Raw genomic sequence first — 23,999 nt, forward strand, 5'->3', positions numbered from 1 at the left:
CAGCCTGTCCTTGTAGGGAGATATTCTATCCTTTTCATCATTTTTGTGATTCTCTTCTGGATGTATTCCAACAGGTCTATGTCTCTGCTGTAGTAAAAACTCCACATTTGGACGCAGCACTCCAGGTGAGGTCTCACCAGCACAGAGCAGAGGAGCAGGATCACTTCCCCTGCCCTGCTGGCCGTGGTTCTTTTGATGCAGCCTAGGATACGGTTGGCTTTCTGAGTTGGAAGGGCACACTGCTAGCTCATGTCCAGCTTGTCATCCGCCATTACCTCTAGGTTGTTTTCAGCAGGGCTGGGCTCCATCCTTTCATCCATCAACTTGCATTGGTAGTAAAAGTTTCAAAACAAGTGTATAGATATGTGCTTAAAATATGATATCATAAATATATTTGCTTGTGCAACGGTAAGAAAAAATATATTGGTATCTTTTCATTTATGTACTTTTTTTTTTTTTTTCCCAGGTCTAGTTTAATGATGTAGCTGAGCAAGAGACTCATTTTTCTTTGGGTCTAGCTTTAATTGCCATGGGTGTGAAGCTCTCTTCTCCCCTGCCCAGTGCCAGCAGCAGGAATACTAGGGCAGGAGGGGTCAGCAGAGTGGTAGGAGGACAGGACGCTCCTTGGGAAGGGTGTCAAGAGGGATTGTTCTTGGCTTGACTTGGCTCAGCAAGAAGGGGGCACTCCAAAAGAGTTTTGGCTTCATCTCAACTGGCACAAGCACATTTCTCTTGGAATTAGGAGGTGGTTTCTTACCATTAGTGCTTCAGTTCTTGTCAGATAGTAAGGAAAAAACACATTTAACTTAGTTGCGGTCTGGATCATTTTGTCAAAGATTTTTTTTCTGACGATTTTCTGGTGGTAGCACAAGACTCCACACTCAAAAACAACTTCTAGCTTGATTCTGTGTTACATAACATAAAGCCTGGCACATTCTATAGTGGTATTGTGCTTGCTGTTATCTTAGTGAGGATACAATTATAAAGAGGAGTATAGAAAAGAATCAAAAAGCGTAATGATCCATTTAAAATAAGTTGGTCAGCAATCCTTCTTAGGTTCATATTTCTCAGGTTTTCAAACTTAGCTGCAAAATCCCTTCTTCTAAAACTTTATCTGCAGACAATAGGTCTGAGAAAATAGGGTTGCCATTATGTGTTAAATAATAAAGGGTGTATTTAAGCCCTGGATTAGTTTACAGTTGCTTACATGGGAAACGTGTGTGTAGGGGTGAAGTTGTTTCATACTGTATTGAATAAACATCTCTCTGTACTGGCCAATTTCACTGTTGTGCTTTAAATTTTATTTTACCTTTAAACTTCTGCTTTTTTGTTTATTTCTTTTCTTTCTTGGGGCTAACATTTTCATGGCAGTATATCTTCTCATCTGCCTGTTCCACTGGTTTGCTCTAAAATTTGTATGTTTTCACGAGTGTTTTTCCCCACCTTCAAAGGCTTTGCTTCTGTTCTTTTTATGAGAGGAGGGCTTGGGGCAACAGTAAGAGATACCCAGACCCCATCGCTACCTTGGGAGCACCATTGCTCCTGTAGAGCCCTTCGGCTGCGGTGGGTTATCTGACAACTGGCTCTTTCCACAGGAACCTCATTGCTACCAGATCACTGTCCAGTTTTAAAGTTGCTGTGCTAATGGCTGGCGGTTTTAGTGAGTGGATTTGTATTGGGTTTGTGGAGTTCGTATTGTGCTGATGGTAGGTCTTCAATAAAGGAATTGGATTGCCAGTCTGTTTTGTTAGATCTTGTAGGAAAATACAGGTCTCATTCTTCTGAAGAAGTTGTTCTTCATTTTTTTGTTTCTGAAATTATTTGTCTGGTATTTTCTCCCCCCTTTCGACTTGGCTTAGAATTAGTTTCAGGTTGATGAGTTCATATGGCTGAGCAGCACGGATAATTGTGGTAGGTAAGCTTGGCTGATGTGGTTAGTAGATGTTGATGGATGTTGAAGTATTGCAAAGAAACAGGGAAGCATAGTTGCATGTGTTTTTTTTTATTTAAATACTAAAGACTTTTATCTCTGCATTATACCTCTGTAATTTTTCTTCTTCTATCTGAAGTAAGAAGAGACTGTTTCCTTTCTTTAAAACAAGAAAATAATCTAAGAATATGCTGAAGCTGTTTAGCTTCTAAAGTCTAATGCAGTCACAAAAGAAGCAATCCAGGTTTTTATGCGTGCTTTTGTATTGGTGCATCTGCTGTGCCAGATCATCAGCCCTTTTATACCAATCCAAAAAACAGTTTCTGTCATGTGAAAATACTGTGATACAGTACAAAAATTTTTCTAGCTATGGTCTGGCGGCTAATTGTCATTTTGTCATTGCAAGTATTCAGTGAAATGAAACAAATAAAAAGTTAAGCAATGGCCTGAAGACCACCAGTGTAAGATTTCAATATTAAAGTTAAATGTTGTTGGTTGTTTTGTACAATTGTCTTCAAAGTAGTGCAGTGATCTTGCAAAAAAAAAAAAAAAAAAAAGAGCGGGGCTAGGGGGGAGAGGGAAATAAAGGCAAGGGTAATGAGGATATTGAAATTTACAGTCAATTTTTTAGAGGATTTTTCCTTGTTTCAGCTGTGGGAGAGAAATGCAGTACATTCCATCTATTGTGCTTTAAATGGAGAAGATATACTATTACACAGAAGGAAAATGAAGCTCTGAAAGTAATTCATGACCAAGATCTTTAAAGTGCATAGACTTCTGAGGGCTGTTTTCCACCCTGAAAAGTTTTTGTTTATAGGACACAGAACAATAGTGTCACTGCAGCTAACTGAGCCGCTTTGCTTCCCTTGCAGTGTTTTACTCAGGGTGTCTGCACAGGGATGTTTCTTTAAAGTTCCTGCTTTGGCCACGAGTGTTGCTGTGTTTTTAGCTGTGGTTGTGTGGGGTGGATTACTGTAGACAGGATTCCAGTTCCAGCATCACTTTGCCTACAACAATTTTTGTGGCGCAGGGCTTATCCACACTGCCTTTACCTTTTTTACGCACAAATCAATGGCAACAGTGAACATGATGGAAAAAAATGGTTTTTCTACCCAGGGGCAGCTCAGTGAAGCTGAAGGGCATCAAGGTAAAGGTAAATATGCTCTTAAGACTTTTGCAAGGATCCCCTGGAGTACTGGGCAACAGGTTTCTGTGGTAGGAATCCAGCCACCTCCATTTGCTCAGCATGGGCTGTTAAAACCTTCAGGCCGCTGCCCTTTGTACTTTGTCTAAGCAGAGTTTGATTAGCTCAAGGGGAGGCTTTTGCTTTGCTGTTGTGCCTGCAGCATTGAAAAGTACTTGCTACCCTTTGTGTTTTTATTATATAAACAAAACAATCCAGAATCTTGTTTTCATGTACTCTCTCTGTACTGAGGTTCCCGGAGCACTGGCTTTATCCATATAAGAAATGACCTCTAGATCAGAATGCAGTGTGGTTTTGTTGCGTGGCCTCAACAAGAAACTATAGGAAGTGCCCAGAGAAGAGTAGCTGGCAAATGAGGAATGTACAAGAAAAAATCTGATGTGTTTTGCTTTGTTGTGTTTTGCTTTAATGTTAGGTTTAATAATTAAACACAAAGAAAATCAAATGTATGCATCTACTGAGCTGTTTTCTGAATACTGGAGTTGGGTCAGGGATGAGTACTTGTTCTCATTATTGTGCACTTGCAGACTTTGGTGAGAATGTATGTAAGCATGTCCTTGCCAATAATAATTTCCAAGCTTTTGTAGAAGAAAAGGCTGGTTTTCTTAATAGCTGCTAAGTATAGTGTGCAACTTATTAAAAAAAAAAAAAAGATTAATTTGTTAAAGTTCCTCTGACAATTCTTCCAACTTGAACCAACCAATGAAGTACAGCTGCCTGGGTGGATCTCACAGATCTCTTCTGGCACCTCAGGGGGTGGTGCTGTGTGATGGCAGCAGACTTGTTTCCTCAGATCTCCATTGTGTCACGGTGTCAAGAATAAAGAATTGGATGAGTTCCTTACAAGAGAATGCAGATTTCCTTCCTCTTCATGTGCAAGCTGTGGTCCTTGCAGTCTAGACATGGGGAGCATGTTCATTCTCCTGTAAGGTGCTCTAGAGCTGGGGCTGACGAAGGATTTGATGAGGAAATTGTAAAGTGAATTCAAATTTCACATGAAATGATGGACTCTGGATTGTTACTATTGAGGATTGAGTTTTTAGGGTTCTAGTAGAATCCTAGAGTGGCTTGGGTTGAAAGGAACCTCAGAGATTATCTAGTTTTAACCCTCCTGCGACAGGCAGGTTAGCCATCCAACTAAATTAGGCTCTGGATAAGGTTGCCCAGAGAAAGAGTGGAAAATGTGGGTATTGATCTCACTACCTCTCTCATGCTAAGTGAGCATTCTACCACTTGAACTCATTTCCCTTAATACTTTCATTAGTCTTCCAGCTTAGTTTTCATCTAGCAATCAGAAAGAATGTATAGAACTCTAAGACTTAGAAATGAAGCCAGAGAGATCATTATGTCATTAGACATTCATGGTGCATTTTTAGGTTGCAGTGTCAGTCCCTCAACTCAAACAAGTAGAAGCATATCTGAGAAAATGGACAAGCAGAGGCATGGAATAGCTTCCCTATGAGAAATGGGTAAAACAGCTATGGATCTTCACACGAAAAAAGCAGCTGCTGGGAGAAGATATGATGAGGATGTCTATTAGGAAATGTATCAAGAAGGGTAGTTACCCCTACAAAACAAGAAGTAGGGGAGTAGCAGTGTAACCACTAGGTGACAGATTCAAAACAGCTAAAAGGAAGTGGTTCCTCAAATGCATATACAGAGACTGTTGAGCTCTGTGGATGCAGCAGAATGTTGTGGATCTGGAAATGTACGTATGGTCAAAAAGCAGACACATAAGTTCATGGAAGAAAAATGTACTGAGGATTCTTTAACTGTGTTGACACTGCTTCTGCTTTATTAAGTCCCTAAGCTGAAAGTTTTTAGAATTTTCTAGGATGCAGAAGAGTGTTCTAGAGAACTTTCACTACTGGCTTACTTCTAATTTTGTAGTCTTCCTCAAATATCTGCAGTTTGCTGTTGTAAGTGAGATTGAGGTAGATGGGTCTCTGATCTGACACTGCTATGGCCTTTTTTGCTGTCTTTAACTTAACACTCACCACAAATTTTAATATGACATTACTTTGCAGTTTGCTTGCTTCGGTTGTTCTTCCTTATTGTTTGGTTGGGTGGTGCAGTTTTTCCTTTCAGAATCCCTACAACGTATCCCTGAACTTTCTGGTGACTTCAGCTTTCATCCTCATTTACCTCAAACTCTACGTGCAGTTTAGCACTGGGAGCAGATAGAAGAAGTCTTCTGAGTAATGAGCTCATGGCTAGTCAGATACAAGTTGATATATGGGATAAACATACGGGCTAGAATTCTTTCATAACATCTTGATTATGAAAAGATAACCATGATATTTGTATCTCCTTAGTTACTTGTAACACCCTCCATGTGCGTGGGAGTGTTGGGTTTTTTGCTTGTTTTATATCAGCTTTCAAGTTTAATGTTTTGTTGTGCTCAGCTTCATTTTGTTTTGTATTTTACCCAGTAGAACTTCAGACTGCTAAAACAGTTTTGTGACTGACTTATACAGAATTTAAGTATATTTTTTAGCAAATTCTCTCAAAAGTAGTATCCCATGCAGCTCAGGAGATTATTTTGTGCAGCCCGTGAGTGGAATTTTGTTACAGTTGTAGGTGCCAAGAGTTAAGTTTTGTTTCAAGAAATTGTCTAGAATTCTACAAATTTCAGGTGCTTTCCTCATAGCTAAAGTAGCTGGAAAGCTTTAAGAAAAATCCCTATTTTCCAGTCTTGCTGAAGTGTGATATTGTGGTAATTTCCTAGAGCTGGATGGGATTTGTTTTGCTATTCAGCTTGCTTTCCTGCATCAGAAGACCTGCTGTCCTCCTCAGGAGGCACCCACTCACTTCCCTGCAGAGGTGAGAGCACTGACTGAGGGAGGAGCACAATGCGAACCACAAGCTTTATAGAGCAGAGCTCTCTTAAATACGAAAATTTCCATCCAACTTCTTCACATTGCAGGGTGTCACATTTCAAAAGGAAGTACTATGGCAAGCCAGTGGTTAGTTTATATATAATTAATTTAAAATTAGTAAAATGATATAGTGATAAAAGCGTTGGCTTTGTGTACTGTTATTTCTTATCAGGGTTATTTCTTAGGTTTACAAATAATTTGGCTGGGGAATACAATGTTATTTTGAAGGAAGAGCTTGCAGTGTGATGGATTTTCTTTTTCCCCGCTACTTGTATTTCACTTTAAGTTGAGTGACAAATGATTGCAGATTGAAATATATGCATTGATTTGCTATGTAATCTTTGTGTTGCATTCACAGAATGAAGCCTCTAATAAAATGCATTTCCAAAAGGTATTGAACAAATGTCTAGCTATTCACAGATGCATCGTATTCTGAAAGTAAGCAATTTAGGCATAGATTGATTAGCTTTTCTTTCATGTCTGCTGTTCTGAGGTGCTGAAGCTGCATTTCCTTGAAAACTTGACAAGGCAGAGAATTGTATATTTGGTGTATGTGACTCTGGACATTGGTCTAGATACTTAATACTTTTTCTTCGTGGAGAAAGACATGTAGTCAGTCTTAAGAACTGTGTCCCACAATTGCTGTTGCTTTGAATGAGATAATTTCAAAGAAGGACACACCAACATGTATTTGTTTGATACTGGGGGAAGGAAAGTTTGCTTATGGAAGTGTGAAGTTGCAAACATGGTATTTGTACAGATTGTTCAACTGATGGTAAATGAGACTGACGGAGGCTCACGTGTGAGTGGTGATATTACTCACTGCTGGGTGAATAGACGTTTGTGGATGTTGGTCACACAGTTTTTTACTGGTTTTCATAAGTAGCTAATTCTGTATTTGGGAGAGCTCTAGGTCTGACATAAGGTTAATCTGTTCCAAATGGTATTTTGATTTGAACCGACCATTGGGAAGATAGTTACTGGTAGGTAGTGGTAGGTGGGCAGAGATTAGTTTGGACTTGGGACTTTTAAAAAAGTAATTGAAGTGCTTAGGTATTTCTCAGAATCACACTTCTTGGACATGTTGCAATATTTTGCAGATTAAACACTGCATATGGCACTCAACTCTTGGTGAGAGGCAACATGAGCAGCTTCTTCCATATTGGACAAAACAAAAATCCAGAAAATCAGGGATGGGCCTTGTATGGTATGCATTACAGGGGAAGGCCCTTCCCGTTCTGGGTACCAGGGTGAGGTTCTGACGTGCTTTTAGCCTTCACATGTGACTACTGTTCTTCTTGAGGTTAAATCTTATTTACTTACTAAATCAGTGTTCCGAGTCTGGAAATTAGTCTGTTTTATAATTACAGTGCATGTTGTAGGTTGCTTAAATGTTAAGAGTTTTCAGCTAATATACTGTATTCTTAAAAAAAAAAAAAAAAGCTTCAAGCATTTTGTACTTTGTCGAAGAAAAGGGGGAGGGAGGGGGGGAAGCCCAATAAAATGCCCAGAAGGAGCAAAGAAGAAATTCTCAAATTTAAAGTGATCCAAAGTCATCTTAAGTTCATGAACCATCATTGCTGTTTGATGTCAGCACAAATGAGCGGAAGTTTGTGGTTTGTTAGTTAACTGCTGCCATAGATTCAGAACTTCTTGCTGCCTGAGAGCGTGGATGGAAAGCAAGCACAGTGGGCTGCGCACAGCAAACCACACTACAAGCCTTCTGACCGCTTGACAGCGGGATCAGGACTCTGCCTCGAGATGAAGCTTTATACTGCTCCTTGCATAAGTTGCTGCAGTGTTTTGTATCTGAAATCGTGATAGACCATGATTAGCAGAGCAGTAGGCAAGTGTATCTGCTCCGGTGTTTCATCATAGGAGGGGGGAACAGAAAAAGCAAGCTCCATCCTTAGAGAGAGAAGCTGCTGCAAGAGAGGGAAAAAAAAAACCCCATCATTGCCTCATGTTGTTATAGCATGTGACCAGTTACAGCAACTGTTGATTGTCTGCATACCGGGAAAAAAATGTCCTCTAGCATAAAAAGTTCACAGTCTCCACTTCAGGTCATTGCAAATAACCTTTCCTCTAAAGGCAGTTATTAAGGAAGTGGACATCTAATCCAACCTTTAAATATACTTTGCTGAGCCAGAATAAAATCAGAGAGTGCCAAAAAAGGTTTTTTAAGCATGTAGTGAAGTTCATTTTCTTTTCATTGTTTCTGTTTAATTTGAATATTGAGATGTGGCTTTTTCATTCTTTGAAAATAAGCATCCACAGGGAAGCAGAGAGAAGAAAACTGAGGATACAGAAGGCTTTAAATGCTCATTTAACACTTTATCTGTGAGGAGGGTTCTACAAAGTCAACTAGGAAATCCTTAAAGCCATCTTCAAATCTCTTTATTTTTGTGTTTTTTTTCCCCTATTTAAATACAACAGGTAACCAAGGTGGTTTCCTCAGTACGTGCTTAAGTCCCCCCGAGTGTGTCTGACTGTACAGAGTCTAGATGGGACAGATGGAGAAGGTTGAGGGGATCGGTTATGGGGTCCCAAGCAGGGGCAACACATGAAGCTCAGGACTGCAGTCACAGTTTGTGGAAGTGATTTTTTTCTAATATCCAGGGACTGAAGGTGGCAATACCTACCATAGGGGGCAGAGACTCAGTCATTTTGTGGTCAAGGAAATCTTGAGATCAGTATCTCTGATACCAAGCTGTCTTATCTAGTGGAGCGATACTCCGTCTGGCATTCCACGCAACCTTAAGCATGTTTGTCATGAAATGCTTGTCTCATTTATTTTCTGTCTTATAATATTTCTTATAAAATTTATCTCCACAGTGAAAAACATGAAGGAGAGAAACTTCTGTTCATTTCACATGTATTTAAATTGGTGTATGGTGTAATGATTTTTAAAGCATCTTTATCTTATTCATGTGTTCATGGTTTCTTGCAGTTTCTGTAAAGCAGGTTATCTTAGAAATATGTTATTGTTTTGTTTCCAAAATTGAAATGTGTTCATTTCACTTAGGCACATTAAAAATGATGCACGTGTAGCTGACATTCTTTGGGAGGGAAGGATATATATATATACACATAGAAAACAATTCCATTTGGCCATCCACCTGGATACAGAATTGTGAGCTTACTTTTTCTTTCTTTCATTTTAATTGATTATAGTTTCTGTTTATTACTGATCCTTTTACTTTCCTCTTGGCAGAAATCTGCTCATTGACAAATAGGGAAGATTTAAGTAGATGGCTGTGATCACTCTCCTGACCTAGCTAAGAATCAAGTGAGTCAGTGGATAAATACTGAAGAATGTAAGAAGTGATCCATTAAAGGAGCCAGTTTTAGTGAACTAATATTACAAGAAAGAAGTGGAGAGCCTGTCCTGAAAGTGTATTTCTTTTTTATTCTTTGTGGAAATGCTGACTGGCCATTAGTTAATGGTATTATCCATGTGAAGGTATGATGAAAATGGAACACAGAAATCTCTTAGTAGTTATAAAAGTAATTGAGGCACTGGATGCAGACATAGCAAAACCGTGGTTACACGTAATTTGAGTACCAGTAAAAATGTACCTGCCTTTAAAAATATATACGTGTATATATATAACCTCATCATATATCTGTAACAGGAAGATAAAAGTAACACCGTAAACCTCAGAGTTCCTATGAATGATTTGCTGCTAACGTCAGTATTTTTTTTAGAGAATGTGATTATTTAGATCAAACAAACATTCTTTTGGCATTAGTGACGTAACAGACTCGTGTTCAGTGAGATTTCCTGTTTACTTTGGGTCTGCGTGCAGACGTCTCAAGAAAGAGGGTGCTAAAACTTTCATTCTGTATCTGCATGGAAAGGCAGCCAACGCTGATCAGAGATCTGTAACCAACTTTATATAGGTTTTTATTCTTCAGAAAGAAGGGAGTAATGGCAGCTGAGGCATAGAAAGCTCATAAGATCCAGAGGTGTCTTAGTTTGCTGACAGAGCTAATTCCTGTTTTAATCTTATAATTATCAGCCAATGTGAATTTGGCAGCCTTGTGAGCTACTGTCATACTTTTCTGAGCTGGGACCCATGTCGATAAATTCCCTTGGAGTCAAAGGACTGGATGGCCATTAAGGATGAACTGCTGCCTACTTAAGAGTTCCAAATGGTAGCAAGGCATTGCAGTGGGATTCAGTACTCAGTTTTATTCCATATCTTTTCTTGAATTTTCTGTTTCAAATCATAACTTCCGTGAGTGTTAATAAATAGAAACAATACATCTTTTTTGTAATTTCTGTATATGATTTATACTTATTAAGTTGCAAGCCTTCTTTAATACATTTTTTTTCTAAAGGGCCGAAATTATCATCTTATTTCATTATTGTTCAAATTAAAATAAAACAGGTGATTATATTTATCACTCTGTTGCTATTTTTCCTATTCTGTTGACTTGATTTCCTTGTACCTATCCACTCTGTGGAGAATAAAGGGCTATGTTATAAAACAGACCACATTGCAACATTTAATCAAAATCTCATATGGACTGAAATCAGAAATCAGTATTTTTTTTAGGGCGTCTTTCTTTTTTTAGCTTAGTTTTGTTGCATTTTGATAAATAACATCATAAATGTGAGAGCTCACTTCATCTCCCTAGCACAGCAGCCTGGAGTCTGGAGTCCTGAGGTAAATAACTTCTGAACTCAGGTCAGCGAGACTTTGCTGCAGAGGAAGCCTTGCTTTCACTCCCAAACAATACAAATCTAATAGAAAAACGTAGCCTGCAATAAACTCACCAAGTGAATTTTGTTTCTCTTTTGATGGTCTTTAGAAAATGAGATGACTGATTGTTTTTGTAAAGGTGATTTCAGTAGATTTGTATCCTGTGAGGATAAAATGTGTATTTCTATGTATATGATTCTGGTACTAGCATGTGGAACACTTTTGACATTGCGACCTGCTTAGATATTAAATTACTGCTGTATTTACAGATTCTGCAACTTAGTTTGTGAGGCAAGAAATTGCTGCATGTGAAGCTATTTGGTAATTTAGATAGGCACTAGAACGCAAAACTGTGTCTTGGAGACCAAGTTAATGACAGCAACAAACATACTGGAAGTAAAGAGGCAAAATCACATGCAGCATTATCTTAGGAAAAACGTATGATTTTCTTTGAGAAAAAATGACAAGAATCAGGAACAGCTCTGTAGTGGGCATGATGAGAATAGATTCTTCTTCATGGGAAGTAAATAAAGAGGGATGTCTCTCTGAAAGGCCAGGCTGGGTTCAGCAGCTCCAGCACTCTGAATTCATACTGAACTGAATGAATTATCTTCCTTTTCAAGCTTATACCGTAGAAACTTTACGGAGGGGTCCTTGGTACTCTTCATACTGCTATGACAATTCTGAGATACCAAGTAGTGTTTGAGTGAAGCCGGATGAGGTTTATGGGGCCTGTCAACCCAATCTGCTACCAGGTGAATGCTGTCCGTATGTGCACAGGGCTGTGCTGAGCTCACGGGGCTGATCCAAGCTGAATGTATCTAAGAAGTGACTTATTTGCAATGTCGGATAATACACCTTTGTGTTTTTTAGTGGTAACTATAGAATAAAGGGGAAAGAAATAGACAACATAACTGAAAATAGTGTTTATCTGTAGTTTAACTTGTACTAGATTTGATGGCAATTATGTTATTTTTTTCCAGGCAAAAACTACTTCTCAAGAGTGCAGATATTCCTGTTATCATGAATACATATTTCAGTCAGAAGGTATTACTCAGTGAACACTTAGAAACAAGCAAGACACAGGGTCCTACAAAGATGCTTATTAGAAAGAATATTCTATCCTTGGCACAGACATTCAAACTAGATGACCTTGACAATAAGCAACCCCTGGAATCTCCAGATAATCAGGTAAGGCTCATTCATTTGGTTCTCACTTCAGCATTTTGTAAGAAGTTGGCAAGCAGATGTTTGGAAATCATAACAAAAACAAAAATTACTGACCTGTTCAGTTTCCGCTTTCATTTAACTAAGGCTGAATAATATGTGATGTTTATTTTAATAATATTTTCTTAGCAGAGGCTTCTGACCCATCCAATGGCTGAACTGCTGAGAGGTTATTTTGCTGAAATCTCACTACTGTGTTAAATAATTGTAGTTTGTTTTTTTATACATTTTTCTTTTATTCTATACAGCTGAGTAGCCAAACTTTATTTGAAGTAAAATCAATTTCCTGATAACTGCTAAGATAGTATCAGCTAAGATATTATTTTTAATAAATATTCCCTTTTTCCATTCCTACTGAACTCATTTCCTAGTCTGTCCTGTCCTTTATTTAATGCATCAGTTGGGAACACCAGCCTCCTTTCCAGCATCTTTACAGTTTGTTTTCTTTCCTGTTGTAACTTTGTTTGTATCAAAATAACTGCTGACTCTTCATATCTCTACCTGTTGTACAAGCTGAGGTATTTTAAGTGATTTGGCTATCTGATAGTTTGCACCAACACTTTCTTAAAGATTTGTTTAAAGTTTTTGTATTGTCCACCCAAAAATCATTGTTAACATTTGAGAATTTTGGTCCCAAGAATCTAAAGAACAGCACTGAGTGTCATTGTTGTATTTGTCTTACATATATATATACATATATATATATATATTTTTTTGCATATAATTCCATCTATAAGTGTAAGAATGAAGCAGTTGCTTAAATCAAATCCTAATCTAATTTCTTGCTACAGCTCCATCTGGTAGAGAGCTTCTGCTATGGTATGTGAAAAACAGAGCAATTTAATTCTTTCCGTGATACTTCCTAGCAAAACCGTTTCACTTAAAACTCATTAGATGTGTTTCGTTGCAACTACTTTGCAGACAAGCATATCATCACACCATCATTTCCTTATTAACATTGTATTTCTGCTTCTCAACTGGTAGATAATACTTATGGTTAGGTTTGTAAAACTTTAAAATTTTACATTGCATCCAGCTTTGAAGAAAAAGTTTCACTTTGAAAATAGAACTTTGGCTCATGCTGGAAAGGAGCTTATGCGTAGAATGTTAGTTCATACTTGCAATCAGTTTTTTGCTAGAAGAGAGAGATTTATTTTATAATGAAAATTAATGCAACTGCTCATTTAAACTGAGGGAAAATACAACATAATTTTGTACATAATATATATTTGGGAAGTTTAGAGGATTGTATTTCTGAAATACATTTGGGAAATAGCTAAAGGGTGGACTAAGGTTTGTACTTTTAGATTAATTTTTTATACTTCTCGTTAGTCATCTAATTTTTAAATTGAAACATTTTACATTGAAGTTTCTAGACACTTGTTCATTTTCACATAAGTGTGAAAATCTGTAGCATTCAAGATAGATTTTATCTCTTTTTTAGAAAAGAGAGAAACAGAACACTGGAAAAGTAAAAATGAAACTATTCAAGAGGAAGAATCATAAATACTAGTATCAGTTCTCTTTTCCTCCTACTGTCGCCCTAATTTCTCATGGATTGATTTAGCTCATTCCAGAGCAGCAATCAATACAGGAGAGTGCTATGTGCTGTACTCTTATTAGCTGTTTATTAAGAATCCTCAATAAACATTGGTCAATAGTATGTAAGTCAGTTTGTGTGCAGTTAGTATTTTGAAACTGACCTTGTACATCTTGCACAGATTTTTCATGTTGTGCTTTTTAGCACTCCATAATTTCACCATCCCAATAAATATTTCTGTTTATGGATTTTCCTTCACCAGGTGGCTTGTGCTCCACAAATCCCTAACAGTTGTGATCCTAAAAAACATCCCTTAGCACTGGGTGCAGTTAATGATTCTCTGCTTGAAATGGTGGAAAGCCAAGGAGCAGTGGGATGGAGAGAAGTACAGGTACGAGTCGTTATCCAAAGGGTGTACTATTTGCCTGCAAGAGAAGGTTTCAGAAGCCAGATTCAAGGAAACAAGCTTATCTGTGCTACACCCATCATAAATTCAGATCCACTAAATGTTAGGTAAGTAATAAGATGTGTGGGAGTTATCCTAATGCGCCTGTTATGTATGAGAAACCAAGAGGAGGGAGTTTGGAATTGTCATTCTTAGTCTTCAGGTTCCAGGAAATAAGTACATTCAACGAGGTGCAGGATTTTCAATAGTCTTTTAATAGATGCAGTGTGAATTAGAAGTAATGCTGTCCATGGGAGGGAGGGATCTGTCTGTAGTTGCATCAGCAACTAACAGGAAGACTGAAAATGTATGAAGGGGAACCACTGATGATCATGGGCATTCTATACTGTTTCTTTTGTTTCACAGAATAAGTGTTGTATCAAACACGTCTCATTTACCTATTTCGGTCTCCAGTATGCTCTACTGTAAATTATGCTCATAGAGTGGTATCTTGGAAGACAAGAGAAATATAGGGAGAGATGGAGAAGCAAAATGCTTTTCTAAAATGGGTATTTTGATCAAACCTTGCATGAGAAACACAGACAAACACGTGCAAACTGCCACTGTGAAGCCATGGATAAAAACTCCTATTGACTTCTGGAAGTTCAGAAGTCATGGCAGTTCATCTGCTCCATAGTAAAAAGTGATCTGGTGTCAAAACATTAACACCAATCAGGAATCTTATATGCAAAACTGTAGAGCGTACAGATTTAGACTAGTGTTCTCAGCTGCTTCTATTTTAATCTTTTCATCCTGACGCTTGTCTGCTTTCAGTGTAAGGAATCAGAAGTGAGACCTTGTCTTTGTCAGTATACAAAAGATAGACAGGGAAGTTTTCCCTTTTGACTTTTTAGAATCCTCAAGGCTTGAGACCAAAGACTGATTTCCAAGTGTTTCTCAGCAACTCTGGATCTAAGATTACTGTGTCTGTTATTGAATTTCCTTCCTCCACGGTTTGTGCTAACTTTTGGTTCTGGATGGGTTAACATTTTATAAGGTTTATTTTAACTTAAAGTAAGTTACAGTGGCAGGGCTTTTATTAAGCTTGTAAGTACAGTCTTTCAAGGAGACTGTAGATTGCCGTTAGGAAATCTTTCTTCCTGCAATTAGTTTGAAAGGTCCTACTGAGAATTACCAAATGTAGTTTGCAATAGGCTTTGAAGAAATTCTTCAAAGGTTGGAAGAATTTCAGTTCCTCTAAGCCACCCTGCTGATGGTTGTACCATGTTCACAGGTCCTTCTTGAGTTTTTGGAGTACTGGAATTCTCCTTATTCTGACTACCTTGTAAACAACTGGATGTGGACCAATGTATGGCACTTATTGGTCAATAATATTTGTCCAGGAGGAATTTTGGAAGATTGCTCTTTTCTAAGAAGCATATTCAGTAATCACTCTCAGAAAAGTAATTGTCAAAAGCCTTGCCTCTCATATTTTATAAAAGCCGTATTGGGTTTAACTGCATTATTTTTAAAACATAGTTGGCACACTTTGTTGTGTGAAGTCATTGCTCTATAATTTAATTTTTGCTATTGTATGTATTAAAAAAAAAAAAAGAAAGATGGGCAAGGGTGTTTATCAACCCCACATCAATCTTTGATTTTGAGGACAATATTCCTCTTTTCTTCTAAGGTCTACATTTGATCAAAAGTCAGGGCAGTTGACAGTCTGTTATTCAAGTTGATTTTTAACGCCACCAATTCTAGCAGAGGACAAATGATAGCTCTCCATTATTACTTTTCAACTTCTGACCAAAAATGTGCTTAACACTCAATCACAATACAATTCCTGATAGTTAACCTGCCTGAGTCTTCACTCTTCACAGGAATGGGGCGAAACAACACAAATCTCAGATTGCACTTCTTATGCCAAACTTGAAATAGAAATAAAAAAAAAAAGAGAATGTGTTGTAGCTGGGTATTCCCATATGAAGTTGTTGAACTGTCCTATTAGAAATTCCTCAAATTTTGTTGATGTTCTTGTCCAAAAAAAGAGCTTGGTGGCTGTCATTTGCAGCAATTAGAATTGCCCTTTGGATCCATGTGCTCTGAAGAGAAAAAATCAACCCCCTTTCTCTTTGAAAGAAGGAGAATAAAGACTTTTAAAGATTGAAGAACAGAGAACACCTCATACTGCTTTATCTATCAGCTGCTATTTTCATGGCTGATTAGCATTCACACGAGACATATCTCCTCTATCAAAAAAGTGTGTGTCTGTCACCTGATAGTGAGTAAAAAGGGTTCAGTGCCCTTTGACAGTCGTTTGATCCAAGTAATGGCCCATGCTTTTGTAAAGAAAGCCTTTTTTTCTTTAACTTCTTTTCCTAAAGTAAAACTGCCATAAAAGTAAAATTTGTTAGATAATTCAGTGTTTTGTAAAAATAAGTTTCTGATTAGATATCAAGGTAGGTGAGTATTCACTTGATTTGTGTTGTTGTAGGCTGTTGTATATATTCTGTTGTAGCACACAGTATAACCTAGATGCTGTTGCCCCAGGGAGCATGAGAAACACAGAGACATGAAATGAAATGTCAAACAGGGGAAGTGATGCATTTTGTTCAAAGCATCCACTTTCTAGGAAGAATCTGGCAAACAGTGGGAGAAATATATGTTTTCAGTGTTCAGATTGATTTATTGAATTCTTTAAAGCTCAAGTGGGAAAAGCAGAACTTATAGTACTACCTATAGGTATCTAGCTTTTGTTGTTCGTAGAGATAAATACATAGAGTATAGCCTTTTACTGGTAGGCAAATGGTTAAGCCTTTAAGTCTGACTTTACTTAGTACTTCAGTAAGACTGTGTGTTTAGCTGAAGAATCTCAGCATTTTCTTAGGTTGCTCAGAAACCCAGCGCCTAAAAAGTTCTCCATTTTCTGTCATACTTAAATTGTTCTCACATTCCCTGCATTATTATTGAATCATTTGCCTTCCCCCCCCTGTAATTAGCTGTTCTTGCAAATGGGCTTTTCATGCTTATGTTAAGAGTTTCAGGGGGGGGGTAAGGGGGGGTGAGCGGTAGGCTGGGAGGGAAGAAAGTATGACTTGCTTTGACTGTCTGCCCCTTTCCAGCATTCCTGACATACTTTTTGCTGCCTTTTCCCCTTCTGATGAGAAAGATACTTTTACAAATGATACAGCGTGTATTTGTTGTACACTACAACACAGAAAATGAATTATTTTTACTTTCTGAAAAAGGCCTGAATATGAATACATGAATCCCAGAGAGAATCCTGTCAACCTGAGGAGTTTTCTGGCTTTGAGGTGTCTGACTCATTCTGTCGGCCTTGTACTTTGCGTTCCTAGGATAAAGCAGTGTATAATTTGGATTTTACTCTTAACCAGTATCTGTTTGTTTTGAGTGGGCCACAGGAGTTCAGTAAAAAATAGAGACGGTCAGTTCTGTTCCTTAAAGGACAGGGATCATTGTGTGATAGTTGGTGAAACTAAAATAGATACATTTTCAGGACTGGTAATGGGTTAAACTGGCCAGAAACCCAATCTCACAAGATTTGGGTGAGGAAGCATGGCTAAGAAGGGTGTTGTCTCCTAAGAAGGAAAAGCTAAGCACTTCTAAAATAAAACAATGTTGGCTATAGCTGTGAATCCAGATTTTAAAATCTTTGTGGGTGAGTAAAGAAATGTTCCGTTCACTTCTCTTGGCGTATATTTTGACCTACTTCCCACCTGAAAGCTAGCTTTCAAGCCTACCGTGACTGTATTCCAAGAACAAAAGAAAGACAGTACATTTACATTAAAAAATTATGTGATCAGCCTCTATCCACTACCCATCAATAGTTCTTTCAGTTTTACTCTTTATTTTGTTTTCAATCTGCCAGATCTTAGAGAAGCAGAAAAACCAGCTACTGTGCAAGTAGGACCCTTGGGGAGCAAAATATGTAGAAGAGCCAAGCATTTGTTAGAGCGGCTCAAAGAAGCGGGAGTGTGGGGAAAGTAACGTTTCTCTTTCTGAATGGAAACATTGATGTCTATTGCTGGGATTCATTACACTCTCCCAAGTTGTTGCAAGCTTCTGTGTAGTCTGTTCCTATGTGATTCTGCTTAAAACAGCTTTACTGGCAAAGGGTAAACCCATAGAACTAATTCATTTCAAAGTTAGATTTCCTTTCTCCTCTCTTTCTTGGTCTAATGATCTTTGCTGTTTATCTTAACATGAATGTAGGCAACGTGTTAACCTGTCTGGCTGCATGCACCGCTGAAAGTTGAGCATCAAGTGCTGTAACTAGCATTTCGAGTAGCTAGACCAGTTTGAAATGCAATATTGAAAAGTAACCATTCTGGCATGGAAAACTTACCTTGAATTTTGTAAGACATACTTAAGGGAAAAAAAAAAGTGGGGCAAAAAGGAAAAAAAAAAAAGTAGGAAAAAAAAAAAACAACTGGGGAGGGGAGGGTAAAAAAGTAGAAATCTTACTTGAAAAGAGCCCAGATTGGAAAGGACTGTCATGAAAGATCCATGTTCACAGATGCTAACATCTGTCAGAGTGTTTTTTGTGGCTGACTTAAATCTGTTTACAGCATTCCATTTGTTTTTTTTCTGTTTTTTTTTTGTGTTTTTTTCTTTTTTTTTCCAACAAAACATTTTAAATGGGATGGTCATAAATGCAAGTTTTTTTAAAAAATTACATTATGTTTCTGGGATGTGATTTTTCAAGTGGGAAGTAAACAGGAAATAGGTAACTGAAGTGCAATAGAGAGTACTCCATTAGCTAGAAATTCTCTCTGATTTCCCTTTTTCAGACTCTTCTTGAAAGTGAAGATACCATGCTTTTAATATTCTTGCAAAGTAATCTAATTGCTACTTGACAGGCTTCTAATAGTTCTCATAATAGCTAGTTCAAGGTCTAGGAACCTGTTTTTGCTTTGAAGTTTTTGTTTGTTTGTTTAGTTTTAAAGCACTTTTAAGACTCTCTGACACTTGGATATTCCTTCCTTCTTCCACCCTGCTCTTTTGTAATTCTCAAACTGGAGCTACCGAAACAAAGAGTAAAGACAAAAGACCTGGAAAAACAACTTTGGTATCATGTTATCTAGCTGAGACATTAAACTGTATTGTATATTTAACACTGTGGATTCCCTGTGCACTTGCCCAGGTAGCCCTGAAAGTCTATTTTCCCTGCTTTTGGTGCTGCAGATGGATAGATGGAACTTGGGCTTCTTCCAGTGCCAGAAGAATTTGTTAATTTGACATTACCGTTTATTTTTCAGTGCTAAATATTTACATAATCTTATTCTGTCCAAGGGCAAGTTGAGAGCACTGTTATCTGATACACTCTGCAGAACATCCCTCTTTCCTCTCCCCCCCCCCCCCCCGCAACCTATACCAGCTCTGCACTGGGAATCAGTGATTAAATAATTTGCCACTGATCTAAAATATGTCAGGGGAATAGTAAACTTGCTGATGTGTCTTAAGAAGACAGTAGCAGTGTAGACCACAAGCATGGCACAGATTCAGTCTCTTTGGAAAGCAAATGGTTGGGATCACAAATCAACTGCCAGATGACCAATGCTATGTACTTGTCCGTGTGTCCATCTAGCAAAAAGGACATGCTGGTTTCTAACTTCTCTCTTCTATATGATGAAGCAGTCAGTAGAGTAAGCAGTAAAGTGCCTATATGTTAACAGAAGTCAGATACCTTCCCTACCTTCTGAAGAGTCTTCCATTGGTCAAGAAGAAAGAGTAGCTCTGATTACTGATATATTCCCCATGATAGAGAAATTGCAGATATATGTAAATAATAATGAAAAAGATAAATAGCATGGAAATATCATTATAGAGTTATGTATTTATCACCACCTATCGTGTAACTGTACCTTCACACTCCTCCCACATCTGATTGCATACAGAAGTTCGGAAACCTGGGGAGGTTTTATTGCATATCAGCGCCTCATTTCCTGCTGCTCTCTACTCTGTGGCTGCATTCATCTAACCAGCTATTTTGAATGGAATATGTTAGCAGGGAATACAGAAGGAGCAATGTGATCCTTCATATGTTATCCCATAATGGAGACCAGCTTAGGGAGTAGGACATGATCAGTTGGAAAGGTAATTTTCTGCCCCTAGAGCCACAGTCAGGGAATGTATTGTACGTTGCCTGGTTTAAACCAGGGCTAGTAATTTTCTAGTGCCTGTTATTTGTCAAGAATTATTCTAAGATGGCCTACATAAAAGGGATGGAATCTTTCCCTTGTTTTTGACCTTTCTTCCCCTTGAATTTTTATATCTCTGAAAGTTATGTAGTTGGCTGAGAGCAGAAAATGTCCACATGTATTTTACACCCCTACCTTTCACTGAATACATGACTTCAGTCCTGCCTGGGAGGAAGTGTTAAAGTCACGCTGGAGCTCTCCAAAACTTTTATAAAAGCCAGATTGTGTCTCTGGAATTTGTTTTCCTGCTACCATGGTACAGCAGAAGTCAAGGACCCTGAGCAGTGATAAATGTTATAAATACCTAGATGGACACATGTTGAGCTAACAGATAAGAAAGAAATCTAAACCATCCAAATATAACATTTAATTTCTATGCAATTTGGGCACATAAACTCTCTTTGTATGCACAAACATGAGTACCAATATAGATCAGCAAGCATGCAAAGAAATGTCAGGATAGCAAGTTTCTGAAAGGGAAGATTCTTAAGAATAACTTTGTCATCAACTTCAAAAAAGCTTTGATTTGGGTATAACAAATCATTACTCCTTGGAAGGGTGTTATGAACATAATCTCACTCTCTTGGGAAGAAAGAAGTCTCTTGTCCCAGGGAGTATAAAGCTGAGAATACTCTGTCCTGTGTGGTTTTAAAATAATGGGCACACTCTAGTAATTAAGGTAAGTCAGATTTTGAAGGGTCTGAATATCACTGGGGGCATAGACCCGTATAGATGTATCATAAACTCTTGTACACTTTCGTTTATAGGATTACAAAAGATAAAGTTTTTCAGAGAAGACCGTCTAGGTTTGTTTTGGTAGGCATTGTGGCTTAAAACTGGGAGGTAACTTCCGAGTGCTGGGAATGTTTAAGTGTTATCTCACGTGCCAGTCTATTTCAAGTTGTGACCGGCTGCAGTGCCTGCTATTCTTGTTCCATTTCTCAGCCAGAGCAAGTCAGCAGTGTCACGCTAGGTGGGGGTCCATACTGATTGTGATGAAATGCTCCAAAACACTGCCTTAATGCCTTAGCACCCTCTTTTGCTAGAGCTTCCTGGAGTGTGGAGAAGAACATACACCTCAAATGAGAGTGAACCTGGGATGAATTCATAGTGTAAAGACTTGAGTGAAACGGTGGTTGAGAGATTGAGTTATTTTTGTAATTTTCATCCTAAAGCAGAAAAAAATGAAACTATTCACCTGATTTATATGCTATGTAATACCTATTCCAAAAGGTTTTGTAATTCAGTGTGTTTAGATATTTTCTTTTGAGGCCTGTATTTGGCTGCAGTGTGAATTTCTCTGGATGACCTGCCTTAGAAGTGATTAAGGCTAAAACTGAATACGAAATATATTTCAGAGAGATTTCACATTAAATGGAGCAAGAATGATATGAAGTTGCAAAGGTAATTTTTGGTCATGCTTGCAGTATTTCATTCATATCACATGATAACATGATTTTGTATACATATTTTAAAAGCTGTTTATCTGTATCAGTGGTTTCTCAACTCTGTGCTTACTTTGGGTGGTATGCCAGTCACTGAGGAGGCTTTCACAGCAGCAGCTCCAGATCCTGCCCTTCTGCAGGTGCTGCTAATCTAACCCAGCAGGCAGTCACCAGCCAACTGTAAATGTCTCTGTGGAGGTGTTACTCCAGTTCAGAGGCATTTACTGATCCATGCAACTTGAGGTGCAAAGACTGCACTTGGAAGCTGACTTCATACAGCCACCTGAACTACTGGGTGAGAGGATCAACTGATCCCTGTAACCTTCCTTGGATCCGCAGCAGTGGACAGAAGGCCACGATGGAAGTGAAAGCAGCAGCAGGCCCTTTCTCTGTATTTTTATGCTTGGTTCTTTGCCCATGATCTTTTGGGTTTCATGTGGGCACAAATACAGGTAGCAAATAGGAACAGAGTTTCAGTACAAGGTGCAATGAGAATCTGGACAGCTTTTTCACTTTGCATGAATTTATGCTGCACTTTGGCACTTGGAGCTTGTGCTGCTACTGCATGATCTTGTCTTATCTTCACCCATACATAGGAAGATGACTTTAAGGAACTAATTATGAAAATGTAAAACTCTTCAGCATTTTTTCAGTAGTTTCCCAACTATTTTAGATCAAAAGCGATTACTTACAAGTGCTGGCTTGACATGTGGGAGGACAGTCCGTTCCATAACTGGAGTCCCGTTTACACAGGGATGGAAAAAGTACTTGGGATCATGCAATGAGAATCCTGGGCAAGGCAGTGCGTGGTAGGTAGTTGGAGAAGGAAGTAATGCACAGAGTTGAAGTTCTCATGTGGGGAACGTGAGAGTGGCCGTAAGATTGTTCAGATACCATTTTATGTGAGCTACCTTTATGTGAGCAGGACCTACATAGGCTCAATTCATATTTTTTCAATTCATATATTTTCAATTCATCAATTTTTTCTCTGAGGTACTGAGTTTTCCCATCGCTGAATTCAAATATGGTGTAATCACAGCAGTTACAGATGCTTCTTTCTTTGTCTTACATGGATAGGTTATGCATTTTCTGCTGCCTCTGAACAAATGCCAGAATTTGTAAACTCCATTTGACATGAGGAAGAATGTGCCAGGAGATTGGTTTGATTGGAATGAGAAGCAGTGTCACACCTTCTATATAGAGCTATAAATTAACAGATCATGGAATGAGAAGCAATGTCACACCTTCTATATAGAGCTATAAATTAACAGATCATATTAACATAATTAGGAAATGAGCTTGTCAGCAAAAATATTCTGTGTCTAATCTTTGCAAAAATATATTTTGTTTCTATTATTCCTATTTAATTCTAGATGCTTTATGAGGGAGCTAGATACTGTCAAAGCTTCTTGCTGCAGCCTGAGCTTTTTAGTAGTTATCAAGACTACGTCATTTATATATGCTCTGATCCTCTTGTGTATGGGACTCAGCATCCACTTTGGGCAGGGTCAGTTGTAGCCGTAGCATTCTGAGAAAACTGTCATTTGAAGCAAATGTTTCAGAGGCTGAGAAAATTGATGGCTCTCTGCCTGTTTTCATTTCAACAGTGTAAGCGGGAAGAAACTCTGCTAGTGTTAATGGTGTTGAAGATTTTAAGTAAGCGACATGGAAATCAGATATACTCACTGAGGAGAAGAGGGAGAAGTCAAATCAAAATTTTGAAATGCTTGCAGAGGGTTACACCGCGTCAGATAACATATCTGTATGTTGCATTTAGGGAACCCCGGTGTAGACAAATGGGTTCTGTTCTAACCTGAGTTGGATCCCTGTTAAATCTGTGGAAGCTAAATTTGGGGACGGACACACGTGGTTGCAGTTTGGGCAGTGTAGTCAGAGGAAATACAGAAGTTACGCATTAGACATGAGAATTGTGAAGATGAGAGATTATTATATATCTGGAAATGAGGGTTTTTTTAATCTTTTAGGATGAGGATCCCAAGATGTCCATCATATAGAACTAGAATTCTTTTATAAAAATTAAAAACAAATAACTCTAGCTCTCATTTTTACTTACTGGTAGGACTTCCAAAAGCTGAATTTATAAGATACATATCCAGTGTTTTTAGATGCAAAATCAATCCGGAAACAGACAAGTATGGGACAAAAGAGAGATGTGCTTAGCAGGAAGGAGCAGCAAAGAACAGCTTATCTGGTCTCCCAGCATAGACCTGGGGGTTTTGTCTGTCTGAGGTCATGTGCTGAAATGTACAGGAGCTGACAGTGCAGAAAGTCACCGTTTGCAGGGCAAAATAAACAATTTTTAAATAGCACCATAGTCAGAGAATAACCAAGAATGTGCACGCAGCTTGTCTGAAGAACAAATGGCTGAATATCGTAGCACTTTGACATCCTGATATTTCTGTCCAAATTTGTAACCGTGAAGTTGCATGCATCCT

At 38.2% G+C, this 23,999-nt stretch overlaps 1 protein-coding gene across 4 annotated transcripts in view; it reads left to right on the top strand.

The window, feature by feature from the left end:
* Positions 1-23,999, top strand: part of SPIDR (scaffold protein involved in DNA repair) — a 197,672-nt gene that overhangs the window by 116,351 nt on the left and 57,322 nt on the right. For 3 of the 4 annotated variants that reach the window (XM_085221059.1, XM_085221058.1, XM_031552854.2), the window contains exons 9-11: positions 9,039-9,146; positions 11,706-11,913; positions 13,752-14,002. In XM_085221059.1, the coding sequence (XP_085077185.1) occupies positions 9,039-9,146; positions 11,706-11,913; positions 13,752-14,002 (567 nt within the window). The remainder of the gene's footprint in view (positions 1-9,038; positions 9,147-11,705; positions 11,914-13,751; positions 14,003-23,999) is intronic. The other variant, XM_031552853.2, reaches the window with a different exon arrangement.

This window comes from Meleagris gallopavo, chromosome 3, assembly GCF_905368555.1.
Source record: "Meleagris gallopavo chromosome 3, MGAL_WU_HG_1.1, whole genome shotgun sequence".
In the NCBI taxonomy this organism is placed as follows: Eukaryota; Metazoa; Chordata; class Aves; order Galliformes; family Phasianidae; genus Meleagris; species Meleagris gallopavo.